This window comes from Orycteropus afer, unplaced genomic scaffold, assembly GCF_000298275.1.
Source record: "Orycteropus afer afer isolate SDZICR_OR568_19922 unplaced genomic scaffold, OryAfe1.0 scaffold00007, whole genome shotgun sequence".
In the NCBI taxonomy this organism is placed as follows: Eukaryota; Metazoa; Chordata; class Mammalia; order Tubulidentata; family Orycteropodidae; genus Orycteropus; species Orycteropus afer.
Genome location: NW_006921594.1, coordinates 26571844 through 26590700, shown reverse-complemented (window position 1 = coordinate 26590700; position 18857 = coordinate 26571844). Strand labels below are relative to the sequence as shown.

The 18857-nt window shown below is 38.1% G+C and overlaps 1 protein-coding gene across 1 annotated transcript in view; it reads left to right on the top strand.

Moving 5' to 3' along the window:
- The first annotated feature begins 6672 nt into the window (after nucleotides 1–6672).
- Nucleotides 6673–18857, top strand: part of SEMA3E (semaphorin 3E) — a 370394-nt gene continuing 358209 nt past the window's right edge. The window contains exon 1 of the mRNA XM_007944913.2: nucleotides 6673–6787. Coding sequence (XP_007943104.1) covers nucleotides 6673–6787 — 115 coding nt within the window. The remainder of the gene's footprint in view (nucleotides 6788–18857) is intronic.

Below are 18857 nucleotides of genomic sequence, written 5' to 3'. Positions count from 1 at the left end.
GATATTAATACCAGTCACATACTGCACATACTACAAACAAGTATTATTAGAAGTGATACTAGTCAAGTATTACAAACAATCACCACCATATGTGGTAATCAGTAACTAAAAAAAATATATATTATAACAGACATAGAAACCAATCGATTATAGTATGAATATAGTTACGGATGTTTCTGTTACATTTTTTGAAGCAACTGATTGAACTCTGCCTCGTTTTTTTTCTTTTTAGATTTCTGTATAATCCATGAGGAAGAAGTAATGGATATGTGGGGAAACATCTCAAGAATTACAAGTTAAATTACTTTCAGGGTTACTGACACATATAATCTCATTTTACCATGAAGAAGATGTGGGAAATATCACTGCTCTTTAATTAAAGGAAACTAAAGCCAGTACCTGGCTCAAATCAGTTGCCACCAAGTTCATTTTGATTCACAGCTACTCCACAGGAATTAGAGTAGAGCTGTGCTCCCCAGGATTTTCAACTGATGCTTTGTCAGAAGTAGATCACTGGGCCTTCTGAAGAGCTTTTACAGAAACTAAAATGTCCAACCCTATGGTCAGCAGCAGAGTTGTTTACACCACCCAGGGACTCCATACTCACTGTCCTGGAGTCGGATCCAACTCATAGCGACCCCTCCTTGGGTTTCCGAGGTGGCATCTCTACAGAAGCAGATTGTCCAACCTTCCTTCTAAGGAGTGGCTGGTGGGTTTGAAACGCCTGCCTTCTGGTTAGCAGTCAAATGCTTTAGGCATTACACCACCAGAGCTCCCAGAGACCCCATGTTGTTGTTGTTGTTGTGTGCCATTGAGTCGCACCAGACACACAGTGACCCCTCTTTGGGTTTCCAAGGCAGTATCACTACGGAAGTAGATTGCCCCATCTTCCTTCTGAGGAGTGGCTGGTGGATTTGAACCGCCAGCCTTCTGGTCAGCTGTCAAGTGCCTTAGCCACTACGCTACCAGAGCTCCCCAGAAACCCCATACTCACTAGTTAATGAAAGGTTGGAGACTTGAATCTACCCAGAAGTGCTTTGGAGGAAAGCCCTGACAATCTACTTCAGAAAAATAGCAATCACTGAAAACACTATGGAGCACAGTTTTACTGTGACACACTGGGCGTTGGCATGAGTTGGGGTCAACTCCACAACAATTTTTTTTTTTTTTTTTTTCCATCTAGCTCAAAATGCTTCTGGTTTTCTTTACTATCCCCCAAAATATGTGCTATAAATCCAGACCTTCTGTGTCTGGGGTTATAAGTCCATTTGGAAATGGGTTGTCTTTGTTATGTTAAAAAGGCAGAGTTAGTGCAAGGTGTGTCTTGAGTTAATGTCTTTTGTGATGTAAAGGAGATTAAACAAGCAATCTAGGAAGCAGAGATGGATAAGATGATACAAGCCATTTGGCGACCTCCAAGGAACCAGGAAACAAGCTGAAGAGACAATGACCCTCCCCCAGAGCCACCAGGGAGAGAGAAGTCCTGAATTAGTTAATTCAGACTGCTAGCCTCCTAAACTGTGAGAAAATAAATTTGTTTGTTAAAGCCATCATTTTAGGGTATTTCTGTTATAACAACACTTGATAACTAAATACAAGACTAAAAGAAAATGAGAATAAACCTATTATAAATCAGAAACAAAAATTGAAATTTAATAAAGCATCAATTTTGTTCAAATTTTATGAGTCATTTTGTTCTTTTTAGAATAGCTAGTCAAAATGGAAAAAAAAGTGAATTTTTGGAATTGTTGGCTATCTAAATGATGACATCAAATGGTATCAGTCAAGCCTCTTTCATATAGGTGACTGGATTGGTTCCCATGTGGTACTGACTGGTAGAATTCTATTCTCTGGCTACTATTAACATATAAATAAGGAATAATTTAGTTATCTGTTTTTTTCTTCACCCATTGAATTACAGAATATGAGATGTAGTCAGTACAGACCTCTGGATTCCTCACAAATTCTCTCATGTAAGGCATCTGAACTGACATACCATTAAAAGCATTAGCACTCTTGATCTGTAAAACTTAGCAGTTGTAGCAGTAGTGGCAACAGCAACAGCAGGTCATACTGGTAAGACACTTGAGACGCTCCAGGCCAGAGATCACTGGGACAGCAGGGCCAACAGGAAGAAAAGGGGTGATCAAAGCTGAAATGCCAGGGCTACCTTTACTTCTAAAAAAGATCATTATCATTGCAATTTTTGTTCTTTGGTTTACTAATAGTTTAAATCAAAATGTTCTTGAAGTGTAAAACCATGTTGTTCACGTATCAATACTGTTTTTAACGTCACTTTTGCATACATTGTTCAATTGGGAAAACTAAGTATCTGTCCCCATTCTAGAAGTGACATGAGGAATCACTTTATTTCTTATTTACACCATGTATCTAGGTCGTTCCCTGGCTGCTTTAGTAACTCCTGCTGAGGTAAGTTTTAGTGCTACATAGGAAGGAATACAAACTTTGTACATGCAGTCAGAAAAGATTATGCTATGCTGTGATAACAAATAAATCAAATAAATTAACAGAATATATGTTGAGTTTCTGCTTATGTAAAGTTTGCTGTGGGGGTTCAACAACCAAGATACTTCAGTCTTGTGGTTTCACCATTTCAATGTAAGGATCTTCCTTTACTGGAGAGACTACCTGAGAGAAACAGATTTGCTTAGGGGTCTTTCATTGCCTCAGACCAGAAGTGACACACATCACTTCTGTTCACATTTCTTTGGCTAGAATAGTCAAATGATTTCACTCAACTGCCCAGGGGCAAGGAAGTATAGTCTTCTATATCCCAGGAAGAAAAGAAAGAACAAATATTTGTGTAGGTGTCAATGAGTAATGTCTCCCACAGTTTGCAAGATAAGTAGTAAAGTTTTATAGTTTTTATTTGTTTGCACATGTATTAAAAATTATAAGGAGCATATCAAGACATTGAGTCTGTGAGGCAATGTTTCCATTTCATATAAATTTAATTTAAATCTTAATTGGAAATTTGCCATGATCATAAAAATGGTGAACATGTCAAACATATGTATAATGTTTGAGTAATACTGGCTTAAAGGAACCACTGTGAAACTCAAATTTTGGTATGTACAACTTTAGATAAAATGTGAGCATAGAATGGGGCACAGTCACGCGCTTTTTGTAACAAATGCCTCACATGATTCAGCATTAGAAAGTATGCCACCACATACTGGCCTTGCTCCAGAGGCCAGTTGGTCTTCTGCTATCCAAAAGTGGGTAACAAGTGACAGAACCCATCGTGAAGAATCCTTGTTCTCCTGATGAGTGCTCCATCCCCTTTTCTCCTCATTACCAGGCTGACCTTGCTTGTCATGCACTGGTATGAGATCACCAGCAAAGACAGAAGATTTTAGAATAAGATTTCACTATTGCTATTTTCCTTCTCACCTGATTATCCATGTTTTCTGGTGTTTTATAAACTGGTAGCCTGACCTCTCTCAAATCAAGGACTTTACTTGTCTATTAATGTTCTGTATTCACTTTTAGTGGTAAGATTTTTTCCCCCTATTTCCATGATTCCCAAGGGTATCTAAAAATGTCTCTTTGACAGCATGATTTTTTTTTTAGACTTGTCTTGTTTTACATGTAATTATTAATGGAGCCCTCTTTCACCCTAAGAGAAAAATGTCCTGTTTGTCTGATAAATTATATGTTAACTGTGCTCTTCAGGATTCCTCTTGTTTAACTTTTTGAGGTAAATGACTGATTTAGCCTCAAAGAATCTTCATTCTAATGCTAGTGGCTGAAGTCACATTGGGGAACTTGAGCTATGAAACAGTCCTGAAAGTTTAGATATTTTGATAGTAATTTTTGGGCATAATAGTGCCTAAAACACTTGACTGCTAACCAGAAGACTGGAGGTTCAAACCCACCAGTCACTCCTCAGAAGGAAGGTTGGGCAATCTACTTGTGTAGTGATACCACCTCAGAAACCCAAGGAGGGGTCGCTATGAGTCGGGTCCGACTCGATAGCACACAACAACAACAACAACAACGTCTGTTAGAAAGAAAGGTAGAAGGACACATAAAAGAGTTAAAACAGCTAAGCAATAACATAACGACAGAAGGATAAACAAAACCATATTCACAGAATCCAAAGAAACCCATTCTGGCTCACGCTTCCCATATCACCCTTTACTAATCTGAAAGATGAAAGCACAACTGAGGAACAATCATATATATAACTGTCATTCATAACATTTATCCTCCATCCTTATTTCATGATGTGATTTTTGTGTCCCAAAGAAATGGTGGTAATGCCTTAACCTGTTGACTTTGAGTCAGTTCCAACTCACAGCTTCAATTCCGCAATAGAATTGGGACAAGCATTGAGTATTCTTGGTAGAATTTCAGTTGAATCAGAGTAATCATACATCTGATAAAAGTTACAAGTACCACATTTACTCTTCCCAGAATTCTACTATTACATACACATATCACATATTAAAGCTATCATTTACTTTTCAGTTACTTCGAATCTAGAAGTGAAAGAGGATTCCGAGGGTACAGTATATCACATTTAGAACAACCTTTGAGTCTGTAGCTCATCAGACTGGCTTTTAAAACATGCAAGTGCCTACCGGGACCACCCCAGGTTAAAAGTCTCTAAATACTTCATGTTGCTTTCCTGTTAAATAGTGTTTAGAATTTGTTATCTTTTGTAGACCTTGGAAATCTAATTATTTATAATACCTAGTGACATTTACATTTTACTAAATATACTTTGCTTATGCAAGAACATATCATGCTTAGGAAAATGAGAAGAGAATGCCTGGCTCTACATTTGCTTGTATATAATGCAAAAATAGCTGGGTAGCTCGTTTTTAATTTTTTTTTTTTTGTTATAATTACATGAGTTTTTTTTTTTTTTTAAAAAAAAAAACATAATTCTCAAAACATGTCCTAAGCCATTACCTTTTAAAACACAGAATAAGGAAAAGCTGCTATCATATTTGAGATAATTTGCTTACCACTTAACTTTCCACTATTACGTTATCAAACATCTATTCAAGTTTATTGGTATTTTAGAATAATACTATTCATTTCCATGCCAACAGCTACAGAGTGTTTGGTTTAGTTTTTGAGATTGACTGAAAGTAGATTGATAAAGTTGACCTATGGTGTTAGGCTTATTTACACAAACACGATGTCTTGGAAAATAAACTCTGAAAATGCATAGCAGTTGAATGCTAAGGTATTTCTAATCTTGAGTGTTGTAATACCTGCTTTACCAGGGTTGATGGTTAGAAGTTCTCAACTTTGCCATAGTTACCTTAACTAGGGGGAAATTACTTCCAAAATTTTAATTATTCTTAAGCTTTGGGGTGCAATTTCCAACTTGCTATAGAGAGAAGGATTTGCTTTTAATTTTCCTAAGCAAAATAATCTGTTAGTTCTAATACATCTATAACACAATCACAGATGACATTTTTTTTCAGGCTCTTAAAATGCACTTTGCATGCAAGAGTTGAAAATAACATGTCTAGGATATAATCAATACAAAAATCCTTAAACATGAAAGAAACCTGTACAGAGGCACTGGAAAAACTGGGTATAGATGGTAATGAACAGATTGTTTTTCAAATGAATTTATATTTATTCAAGCATTAATCTTGGTGAGCGTTCCTTTAAAAGCTCTTCTTGAAACCCCATTCCTGTCCATTAGGAGTTCTTAAATAATCAGCTTGTTGTATGGAACTTCCCCTCCTGACCAACCCCCCCAACCCCACCCCCACCAAAACGCGGACTTCTCTCCTGCTGCTGAGTAACGAGAGGCTGGTTATAACTGGAGGATCGGAGTAGGGCACGTGGACTAGAAAATACTTCCTAGAAACAGCAAGGACGCTGCTCAACCCTGCCTGAACTTTCCCTGTAAACACAACGCGCTGACAGAACGGCATCCCTGCTGGGTGGATCCTGCAACTCCTGGAGGGAATGGCACTTCTTGTTTTTAATTAGGAGGTGAAAGGTGAATTAGAACTATCTGTTTGGCAAGTCAGTGCAAGAGGCTGACTTCTGAGAGGCTTCTACGAGCCAGAAGAGAAGAGCTCCACAGGGGAAGCCAGTGCGTGTGCTCGCTTTTATTTTTTTTTTTCTGAATGAACCGCTTGCAAAAGTGACTAAAAAAAAAAAAAATCTGCTTCTTCCTGAATCTACCCGCTTAGTTGCGGAAGAGAGATCCAGACAGGGCATGGCTCTGAAGATTCACTCCTTGGAATGCCCTCTTGCTCCCGGCTTATAAACAACTGTCCAGAGGAAAGAGGTTTTACATATCCAAATACAGCCTGACAATTGGCACTTTGGAACTGTGCTTTCTGATGACAACACATTGATTTCTGACAAAGCCTCTTGCAAGCTGAAACTAGAGGGACCAAAACCTCTGCTATCAATTGGATTCAGACTCAAAGCCACCCTATAGGACAGAATAGAACTGCCCCATAGGATTTCCAAGGCTGTAAATCTTAACGGAAGCAGACTGCCACATCTTTCTCTGGAAGAGCGGCTGGTGGGTGCCCGCCTTCGGTTAGCAGCCGAGTGCTTTAACCATTGCGCAACCAGGGCTCCTCCCTGGAGGGAAGTCCTAAGTAAAACTCAAACCCGCCTTAAAGTGCAGATCGGAGGGTTTGTGGGATGAGCACCGGCAACATGGCATCTGCTGGGCATTTTATCACCTTGCTCCTGTGGGGTTACTTACTGGCGCTTTGGATAGGAGTTCACACAGCTGATACCATCCAACCCCGGTTACGCCTGTCACATAAAGGTAGGTCACCTTTTCAAATCCTTTTGTTAATAATAATAATAATGGGGGAAAAGTTATTTAACATAGGTTTATGGTCTTCAAAAACACTTAAAATGCACCTGAAAATTTTTATTGCAAAACTGACCTAAGATTCTAAGTATCCCTAATTAATATGTTACATTTACTGCGTCTGAAATTGTGTAAAATCACATGCCAACTTAGAGACAGTATTTTTGTCTTATAAATATTAGGCTTTTTAATGAGAAGTTCACTCATTAAAAAAGGAAGCTCATAAAGGGTAGAAAACAGTGTAAACAGACCTGAGACACCGAATGCACCAAGTTAGCAGTAGGTACTTAATTTATGCATCATGGGAGAAAGGGATGTTGAGAAAGGGCTTTAGAAATGGGGGTGCAATTTGGCTTTTTTTTTTTTTTCAATAATGGGGATGAGAGGAGGAGAAAAGTCCTGAGAGTCAAAATGATTCCTTACTCATAATAAGAAAGTCATCATTAAGCAATTAAAATGACTAACAACTAATATAAATTAGCTTTCTAATTGAATTGATTCTAAGAAATTTTTCATATGTGGCAAAAATATATAGAGCTTATTTAATAATCCTTGTGAACTAATTTATAAATATTAAAATATGAGATAGTATTCACTATCTATACTTTCTGGTGTTAATTTTTATTGCTATTAATCTGAGTATTTAATTTCTTTTTCTGCAAAAATGTGTTTTGTAAAGTGGTACCATACTCATGAATAAATGATCAAAAGATAGATTTTGCATCAAGACCAATTACAAGCCAGTCATAAAATAGGTATGGAGATTCCTGCTGCAAGAAAACAGCAAACAAGTAAAACCCACACTTTGAGAAAGTGGCTTTGCTGACTTAAAAGAAAATTGGAATAAATTATCAGGAAGGAAGTATATACTAGCACCAATCATTGAGATAGATAACAGATTCAATAGTGAGGATTACATAAGGACTATTTTTTTTTATTATTATGCAAGCTTTTAAATTGTCCCCCACTATAGAAAGAAAAGAAGTATGCTTTTTTTTTTTTTTTTTTAATACAGCTAGAATATTACCAGAAGGGGAAACAAAAAGGAAGATCTCAATTTTGTATGACACCATTGGTCTTTTCATATTTTTATTGGACAATCATAACTATGCTTTGACTATGAAAATAGCCTATTTTTAGAGTAGTAAAAAACTATAGATATTTTCTTAGTTTAAATGGAAGATTTCCTATAATTCTCTTGAGTAAATAACACTTAAAGAAGCACATTGATATTAAACTTGCAAATTATGTAAAATCTAGTACCCAGCATTAGCACAAGTCCTTTGGTTTGGGAAGATGTACATGGGTTGTATCACAATGCATTTCTAGGAAGTTATGACCAAATGCATCAAGATGTAAAAAATTGATTTGATAGAATATGGACAAATGAAGATACCAGCATATAATAAATGGATTGTTTTCTTATGTAGACAACTAAATAAGCTACCAGTTTTAGCAAGTTATCCTTCTACTATGCCAGGTATTAATCTTTTATACTTCATTATTGGGTATTATTCTTTGATAATTTAATATCAATATGTTTCCCAATATATCACATTTTAATATTTTATTAGAGAGATTATAATTTGGCCTGAGCATGTCAAAGCTCTCTGACGCTAGTAAATGCTATCCATAATATTGTTATCAGGCTCATCATAACTATATCTCTGTTAATCAAAGAAATAATTATTACTTTTCAATTTGTGAGCTTTGTCATATGATATAGGAGTAGACTGGCTAGTATCTGTGTATATGCTGGACTGAATACTTCCACAAGATTTCCTTACATTATTGATTTAATAGGAGCTCTGGTAGCATAGTGCCTAAGGCACTTGACTGCTCACCAGAAGGCTGGCGGTTCAAACCCACCAGCCACTCCTTGGAAGGAAGGTTGGGCAATCCTACTTCCCTAGTGATACTGCCTTGGAAAGCCAAGGAGCGGTCGCTATGAGTCGGGGCCGATTCGACGGCAAACAACAACAACAACAACAACAACAACATTGATTTAATGCCACCTGCTGAAAAATGCATAAGACAATGCTTCCATACAAAGACAGTACAGAGTTGCCTGAAAATAGAGTATTCGCACTTCTTGTGCAATTTAGTCAGCAGAGTCAGCTAAAAGATTGCACTGGAGATGCAACCTGAAGCAGCAAATGTCCGTTGCACTACACGTGCCTAGATTAAAGGAAAAGCACACATACTGTGACAGCAGGATGCACGGTCCCCACCATCCAGTGTGAACAGCCCACTTACTCCTCTACTCTGGGATTCCACAGATACTTTAGAAGTATAGAAAGACTGTTGTTGTCTTTGTTGTTGTGTGCTGTTGAGTCGGACCCGACTCATAGCGACCCCTCCTTGGGTTTCCAAGGCAGTATCATTACGGAAGTAGATTGCCCCATCTTCTTTCCGAAGAGTGGCTGGTGGGTTTGAACCGCCAGCCTTCTGGTTAGCAGTCAAGTGCTTTAGCCACTATGCTACCAGAGCTCCCTGAATGATACTAGTAATGGTGAATTTTCACCATGGGTCAATTTAGATGATTAATATTAAAAAGGGGCCTTGGTTCTTCAGAAAAGGATGTACTGAGTATACCTAATGTAGCACCTCTGCACTGCTACCTGACACCCAGGAGAGAAATACAGTAGGCTCTCTAGGGATCGCCTATTGAATTAATTCAGGAATTAATCCAGGGATTCTTTTCATAGTATTATAGCCTATGGAAGAAGAGCAAGCATTTTTCTTATGTTCTCCCCAGTTCATGACAACATCTGAGACCACAAACCTAATGCCCACTTTCTGAGAAAGAGGAGGAGGAAGAGAAGAAGAGAATGTTTCAGTGTCATATACAAAATTTGTTAAATCATGTAAAAATATGTTTAAAGAATTTCCCCTTTCCTCTCTCTCCATCCTTTTCTATTTTTGGAGGTGGCATGTTCTTAAACAGAGCTTGAGGGGAGAAGAACATTAGGATTAAAGAGGAGAAAAGGCAAAGAAGGAATGGGACCAGCTAAACAGCTAGTATCAGATATGGAGCATGTATGCTCTGGTGGGGTAGTGGTTAAAGCATTCGGGCTGCTAACCAGAAGGTCAGCAGTTTCAGCCCTCCACCCTCTCCGCAGGAGACATGATGCAGTCACCTTCTGTAAAGATTTACAGCATTGGAAACCTAATGGGCGTTGCTATGAGTCAGAATTGACTCAATGGCATTGTGTTTGGTTTTTCGTTTTAGTCCCTCACAGTGGGATAATATTGAATTTCTCTCTCTTCTTACTAAACACCCCATGCCACTCTAGATATGAAGTAGAAATGCTGATTTAAGACAACCTACTGGATTTACCTTTTTGAGACAATATATCTTTTCTTGTAATTTATAGGTACAAAATAAATTGCATCAACTTAAATACAAATATAGTAAAAGTTAAAATGGCAAGATGCTGTCCTGCTCTATAAAAATTTTAGTCAAGATTTTAGTCAAGATATGCTTATGCCATACAGCTATTTAAAAATGTATGATTAGTTATGAGTTATAGCCAAGTTTACCCCAGCTAAAGAGAGTAATACTGGTGCGATTAATGCAAAACTATGATATTCTGCTTTAAAAGATTTCCCTTTTAAAAAAAAAAATAGCTATGATCCTCATCGCAGAATCAAGAAAAGGAAAACATGAAGGGAAAATAGCTGTGATAGATTCAGCCACTTCGCCAGTGTTGTTGTCTGTTCTATCCCTATCTTTCACCATCCTGCATTAATGAGGTTACTGGGAAGGCAAAAATAACCTTCTTGTTAATGGAACCCAAAGAAGAAAAAATAAATGAGGAAAGCCAAGGAAGCATCCCAATGCATGTGGAAAACCCTGGAAATTTATTGTGGTAGCTTGGCTGACCCAAGGTGTTCAACAAAGTATGAAAAAGAAAGGATCCAGTCACAAGAGCCAAAGAGAATGGCTTCTTAATCACAGGAAGGCTGTCTAGGAAGTTGGGTGAAGAAATAGCTAAATAAAAGCATGAATAATAACAAAATCATTCCTAAAATATATTGGCATTATAAGTGTAGATTTGAGCAGTGAATATATATCCATATATATAGAATAGTGATAAAAACCAAACTTACTGCTATCGATTCAATTCCAACTCACAGCGACACTATAGGACAGAGTGGAACTCCCCACAGAGTTTCCAAGGCTGTCAGTCATTACAGGAGCGGATTGCTTCATCTTTCTCCCAGGGAGTGACTGGTGGGTTCAGATGGTAGGCCTTTTGATTAGCTGCGGAATCCTTAACCACTGCACCACAAGAACTCCTAGTTTCCAAGGTGGTAAACTTTTACGGAAGTAGATTACCACATCTTCCTTCCGTGGAATGGCTGGTAGATTTGAACTTCCAACCTTCTGGTTAGCAGCCAAATGCCTTAGGCACCATGCCATCAGAGCTCCTTAGAACAGTAATAGAGTATTAATTTGTCTGGCTGGATTTGCGCATTTTAACCAATTAGTAGATCAGATAACTTAGAATTTGAAATGAGGGCTTTCTTCTCCACCCACAGTCCTTTCACTTATAGTAATGATAATTGTCTGAGCCTCAGTTTCCTCATTTAGGAAACAGATAATAATGGTGCTTTCTCTGTATGTCTCAACTGGGTTTTTGAGATCATCTGGAATAATGACACCTGTAAAAGCACTTTGTAACCTAAAAAAAGCACCTATATTATTACTATTTTCTGAAGATTATGTATATGAAGACTGATAAACGTCTGGAATATTGGAAGTACGCATGTCCTAAAGCGAAAACGCTTGGGAATGGCACGAGTTTAGATGTCATTAAGTGCTAGGATAATGCTAATACAGAAGATAGAATAAGTTGGTATTATGTAGCATTAAAATGTATAGTTACCCTGATACATAATGTTCACTCTAAATCCCATCTTTTATAGGTTTGACTTCTATTTACAAATAATATCCTACAAGACAATTACATCATCAATGCATTTTCCAGTGAAGCAGCTGGACCCCAAGACATCCTTCCCTGACATATCAACCAATAATTTTTGTTATGAAAATTGTACATATATTCATGACTTACACATACTCACTTTATACCACACATTTTAGAATTTTTATTTTAATTATGAGGGAAAGATTGGGATAGGATTCTAGAGCATAAAATGCTAAACAAAGATTTTGAGTGCTCACCCTTTAGGCTGTAATATTTATTTTATATCCAGAGTAATAAAGAGGCAGTGACTAAGCCAGTTTTTCTTGATACAGCTTTGGTTCCTTAGCTAGTTACCAGGTATTATCAATAGTGACTTTACTCATACATCCCTGTGTGGTTAAGAAATAAAAACTGGTCCTAAGGTGTGATTCATAGAGTCGTTAAATAGGACCCAGGGGTAAACACTAACCTGCATGCCAAAAACTCCATCAGAGGAAGTCAATAGGAAGTAAGTGGTGTATTTATTAAAAAATAAACAGTTCATATATATTTTTTAAAAAATGCAAACTACTGGGTAAGATGAAAAGGAAATAGAGTATGTTTTGTTGAGCTTGTTTTGCACAGAATATGCCTTCTGTAGATGAAGTCTATCTAAGGATTTTAGGTAGTTTAGTTTGTATTTTTTAGATCGTTTTGTATTTTTATATTTGCTAACAATAAGTACTGTCTATGCATTGCAGCAGTGCATCTAGATATTCAAAAGCCCCTAAATGATCCTCTGAATCACTCTGTTCTTATCTAGATGTTGGGTTTTATAGCAGAAAACAGTTATTCCCTAGTATAGAAATATGGTGAGGGAAGGTCAAAGTGAAGAAAAGCAGTAAATGGAATTTACTGGGGCTAAATTTGGACTGGGCTAACTTGGGGCTGAAAAATAATTTATGAGAGCAAAATAATTTTTGAATAGTTTGGTGAGGACAATGTGGTATATATAATATGTAAGCTGTAGTCATTCTCAGTTAATAGATATGTAAAATAGTCTGCCAAAAACTGCATGCTGCCATATTGTTATTAGGCTGTCCATCTCAGATTTGTCATTTAGTCTGAAAGGACTCCATAGACAGCTCTTGTCTTTCTGTTTAGGATGAGGTCACTTGGTGATCTCAGTTTGATGACCACACCAAAAAGCACCAAACCACCAAATTGGTTGTTACTGGTGAAAATTATTGTTAACTATCTGCTGAGTCAGTCTTGCCCTTTTATTTCTTCAAAGATATCTACTGGAGTCATAGCTGAGACTTTTAATGAGAGAGTATCCGACGATTTACTCCTTTATCTTTGTGTGCAGAACTCTTCTGTGGCTTAGTAGAGGAATTTAGTCTGCAGGAATCTAGAAATTGCACTTTGTATGCATGCATGCCCCTTCATCCATAGCCACCGCGGGGTTAAATGGTCTTTACGTTCAATCTCAGAAAGTTTAAAAAAAAAAAAAAAAAAAAAAGCCACAACTTTAATTACATCACTTGTAATATTTTCCAAAAGGTGAAGAATGATGATTTTCTTGGTTTCAAGTGACTGGGCCTCATTTTTTTTTTTTTTTTTTTAAGCACAACAGCTGACTCTTTGAAATACTTTATAAATTATACAAAGGATGATGGTTGTTTTAATAAAGGAATTTTTCATGATACAACGTCAATAACATTTGAAGCATAAGAGATGCTATCAATGTAATTAGTTATTCCTGAGATGTAAGCAAGCATTATACTTTTACTTAAGGATGATAAAGACAAGACTGAATCTTTTACAGGCTTGAGTTTTTTGGATTAGGAATGAAATGTGTAAACCAAGTGCTAGTCTCTGATACTGAGAGGATATTTTCTCTCAAAGAATGTGATGATTACAACAAAGGAGACTTCTGTGGACTTGATAACCTGCCTTCATATGACCCTTGTAGTGGCCAAGGTAATTGATTACTCAAGAAGTTTACAGCCTGTCTTAGTTCTAATGCTTAATTCAAGACATGCCCACCACATGGCCAGCTGGCCATTGATCTTGTCATGAATAGAAAACATGACCATCCACTACAAAACAAAACAAAACAAATTTAATTTCACCCATCAGGCATGTTGGTATAGAAAAAGAAAGAAGTCTGTGATAGTTGGAGCTGTGTGTCAACTTGGCTGGACCACAGTTCTGTGTGGTTTAAGCAGTTGTGATGTGGGTTGTTCCCATGATGGGATCAGATATATATGTTTTGAGCAGCCAATTCATTGAAAGGGAGTTTCTCCAGGGGTGTGGCCTGCTTCCAGGATATTTATGGACATCCTGGGAAAAGAGACACACTTCTGTGGATCGGGATTCTGTTGCCCTGCCTACAACAGTCTGTAAACGAACAATCCACCATTCAGCTTAGAGATCTTGGATTCATTATTCATTGGAGTCAACAGCCAGTGTACTGCCTGCCAACCTTGAGCTTGTCTGCACCTGCAGCTGCATGAGTCAGGAAAAGCTTCCAGCTTGACGTTTGATCCAAGAACTTGGGACTTGCAAGCTTCCATAAGTGTGTGCTCCATTTTCCTAAGATAAATTTCCTTTTCTCTCTTTCTATATACAAGCTTTATTGGTTTTGCTTCTCTAGAGAATCCAGTCTAACACAAAATCCATTGACCTTCCTGATTTCTGGAGCTAAGAATATACTCCCATTTCTATTCCAAGTAACTAAACTCTCAGCCCTCCCTGCTTTCTAATCAAAGACTTACTTAGCCCATAGCTTTGGCACGAGACAAACTAGAAAAGTATTTTAGGCCCAGGTACTACAAAACACTCTCACATTCTAACTTCAGTATCCTCTAGCGGCATAGTGGTTAATGCACTTGATTGCTAAACAGAATAGGTTGGCGGTTCAAACCCACCTACTGGCCCATGGGAGAAAAATGAGGCAGTCTACTTCTGTAAAGACTGACAGCATTGGAGACCCTATGGGGTAGTTAGTTACAAGGTCCTAGAATAGATTCAATGGCAGTGGGTTTGACTTGAGCTTGAAAACCCTAAACTTTGGTCAAGTCACATCTAGTTTGAATCTTACCTCAGGATGTATGACCTTGAACAAATTTTAGCTTTTCTGAGACAGAATTTTCTTATTTTCAAAATGGGATAATATGTTCTTTGCAGAATCCAGGAAGAACAACTTGAGATAATGTACATTAATGTAACAGAGTATTTTACTTTAAGAAGCTTTCATAAATTATTCAATGAATCAGTAGAGGTTCTGAGATAATTAGCCTACTAAGGTTCCCTTTTTAATTTTAAACGCAATCATAGGCTACTCATTAATCTCAAGTTAACATAAGAAAAGACCCCAGTTCTCACAGTTTTCTAGTTAAATGCATAGATTTTCATCAAAGCCAGGACTTAACTGGAGTAGAGGACTTGAGGAGCAAGGAGTATTGGTGCTCCTTGTGTTCCTGGGTGTCTACAGAATTATTTTGTTGATAATTTAAAGAAACTTGGAGTTTTATCAGCTGGCACCTTAGAGACAGCAGGGGAAATCCACAAAATAAACAGAAGTTACTAACAAAGGTAATTGTAGACCCAGTTTTGTAAAGCACAATAGAACAAATGTTATTAAGGACAGACCACACGGCCTAAGGTTTGGCTAAACAGTGTCTTATAAACTGCTATCAGCCCAGCTTGTGTTGTTTGTTTTGAAAGTGAAAGAAAGCCTTCTGTTACACTTTCTGCTGGACAAACAGGTAAGATATTTGGTGCTGAGCACAGTTCCTGACATTTAGTAAAAGTTCAATAAATGCTTATGGAATGGGTATTGGATAAAACAAAATGATTTCAAACAGTGTTTTTCCTAGGAGAGTCTAACAGTTCTAGGGTGAGAAGGAGTACCAAGGAAACAGAAGCTAAGGAATCCTCCACAACTATTTATGGCTGCTTCAGTAAAACATGCATTAGGATAAAGGCCGGGCTTTCTTTACCCATTCACCTTCTTTTTCCAAAGTGCTGCACAGCAGTGAAGTGGTCGGGGGGGCCCCCAGAGAGCCTTCCCCACACGTCAGCCGTATGCTCTCATTTATTTATTTATTTCAAATCTACTTTGTGATGCACTTGCCCTTCCTGGATTATCACCTCAACCTCTTCTCCCTTCTCTTATCACTTTGTTCTTTGACTACTCATCTGTGTTGCTGGCACTACCCCTCCTTCTTCCTTCTTTCTCCCCACACTTTTTTTTCTTCAAACCAAAAACCAAACTCACTGCCATCAAGTCGGATCCTTCCGTGTCTTAGATTATATGTGAAAAGAACCATTTTTAATGAATTATATGAATTTGTAATTCCTCAATTTACCTTCTGTATTTGATAAATCTTTGTTGTTTAATTCAATAAACAGAAAACATGAATTTCTGTTTAAAACAAAAAAAAAGTTTAATTTTATCCATTAAACAAAACAAAAACCCCAAAACTCACTGCTTTCAAGGCAGTTTGGAATCATAGTGACCACTCCTTGAGTTTTCTAGGTGGTATCTCTATGGAAGTAGGTCACCCAATCTTCCTTCCGAGGACTGGCTGGTGGGTTTGACCCGCCAGCCTTCTCGTTAGCAGTCAAATACCTTAGGCACCGTGCCACCAGAGCTCCCAATTTCATCCATTAGGTATTCAAATTGGTTGAAATCCATGACCTACAAAATGATAATGAAATATTAAATAGTTTATTTAAATATTAAATAGCCAGTTGTTTGTTTTGTTTTTGTGGGAAACTGATGCATAGAGCCCACATGGGATGGTGGGAATTGGCAATGGGGTGGAATTAGGATAGTGCATTGGGGAGAACAGTGTCTGCCAATCTGTCTACCCTGAGTAGTGGTGCTAGGGGAATGGGTGGGGATTTTGGACCACGCCAGGTGACACTCTCAGAGGGCGTGACACCAAAATGACTGGCTATACAATTTTTGTGAAATGTTTCAACAGATATTCATTACTTTATATAAAACATATCCCTGTAGTTATAACAGGAGCTCTGGTGGTGTAGTGACTAAGGCATTTGACTGCTAACCAGAAGGCTGGCTGTTCAAACCCACCAGCCACTCCTCGGAAGGAAGGTTGGGCAATCTACTTCCATAGTGATACTGCCTTAAAAACCAAGGAAGCGTCCCTGTGAGTCAGGACTGACTTGATGGCAGTGAGTTTGGTTTGGTTTGGTAGTTATAACAACAGAAACATTTTTCATCAATATACCTTCTAGGCTAAAACTCTACAATAATTTACTTTCTGAACCTTCTAATGTGCTCTGTCTTTGAAGACTAAGGTGTGCCTAATCTAAGCCATGGTGTTTTCAATTGTCTCATATGCATGTGAGAGATGGAAAATGAATAAGGAAAACTGAAGAAGAGTTGATGTTTTTGAGTTGTGGTGTTGGCGAAGAATACTGAAAGTACCATGGACTGCCAGAAGAACTATCAAATCTGTCCTGGAAGAAGTGCAGCCAAAATGCTCCTTGGAAGAGAGAATGGCCAGACTTCATCTTATCTACTTTGGTCATGTTGTATGTTGTTGTTGTTGTTAAGTGCCATCGAGTCATTTCCGACTCATAGTGACCTTGTGCACAGCAGAACAAAACACTGCCTGGTCCTGAGCCAGCTCCATGATTCTTGCTACACTTGAGCCCATTGCCGCCGCCACTATGTCAATCCACCTCATTGAGGGCCTTCCCATCTTTTGTTGACCCTCCATCTTACTAAGCTTGACATCCTTCTCCAGGGATTGGTCCCTTCTGACAACATGACCAAAGTATGGGAGATGAAGCCTGGCCATTCTCGCCTCCAAGGAGCATTCTGGCTGCACTTTCTCCAGGACAGACCCGTTAGTTCTTTTAGCAGCCCATGGTACTTTCAGCAGTCTTTGTCAGCACCACAACTCAAAAGCATCAATTCGTCTTTAGTCTTCCTTACTCATTGTCCAGCTCTCACATGCATATGAGGCAATTGAAATTACCATGGCTGTGTCAAGCACACCTTAGTCCTCAAGGAGACTTCTTTGCTCTTCAGCACTTGAAAGAGGTCCTTTGTAGCCGATTTGCCCAGTGCTATATATGGTCCAACTCGATGGCACATAACAACAATAACAACAACATACGTGGTCTGATGTCTTCACTGCTGCTTCCGTTGGCCTTGATTGTAGAACCAAGCAATGTGAAGTCTTTGACCATTTCAATCTTTTCTCTATTTATCGTAATGCTGCTTATAGGTCTAGTTGTGAGGATTTTCATTTTCTTTATATTGAGATGTAATCCATACTGCAGACTGTATTCTTCAATCTTCTTCAGTAAATACTTCAAGTCATCCTCACTTTCAGCAGGCAAAGTTGTGTCATCAGCATATCTCAGGTTGTTAATGATCTTTCCTCCAATCCTGATTCCACCTTCTTCTTCATATAGTCCAGCTTCTCGGATTATTTGCTCAGCATATAGATTGAATAAGTCTGGAGAAAGGATACAACCCTGACGCACTCCCTTCTTGATTTTAAACCATGCAGTGTCATGTTGTAAGAAGGGACCATTCTCTGGAGAAGGATATCATGCTTGGTAAAGTGGAGGGTCAGCAAAAGAGGGGAAGGCCCTCGACAGGATGGATCGACACAGTGACTGCAATGGTGGGCTCAGGTATAGTAAGGACTATGAGGCTGGCGCAGGACTAGGCAGTGTTTTGTTCTGTTGTACATAGGGTTGCTATGAGTCAGAGCTGACTTGACGGCACCTAACAACAACAATGTGCTCCGGTCAGAGCTTCATCATTACCCAGTTACAATGATGCTTTGAATCACATGGTTTTATCTGCACCCACTAAAAGTGTGCACTGCTGTTTTCATTGTTGGGTGTCACAGGTTTTGTCAAACTGGTGTTTAGCTATAATATTGTGGTAATTGTTATTTGTGAGCCTATATCATAATTTTTTCTGAGAATAAAGTATGTAAAGGAAAAGGAGAAAATTTAAAAAAGGTTTCTACTCAGTTACTAATAATGTAACTAATAATGTTGTAATTCAATGTAGAAAGATTTTTTTTTTTTATTTTATTTTGATTTGG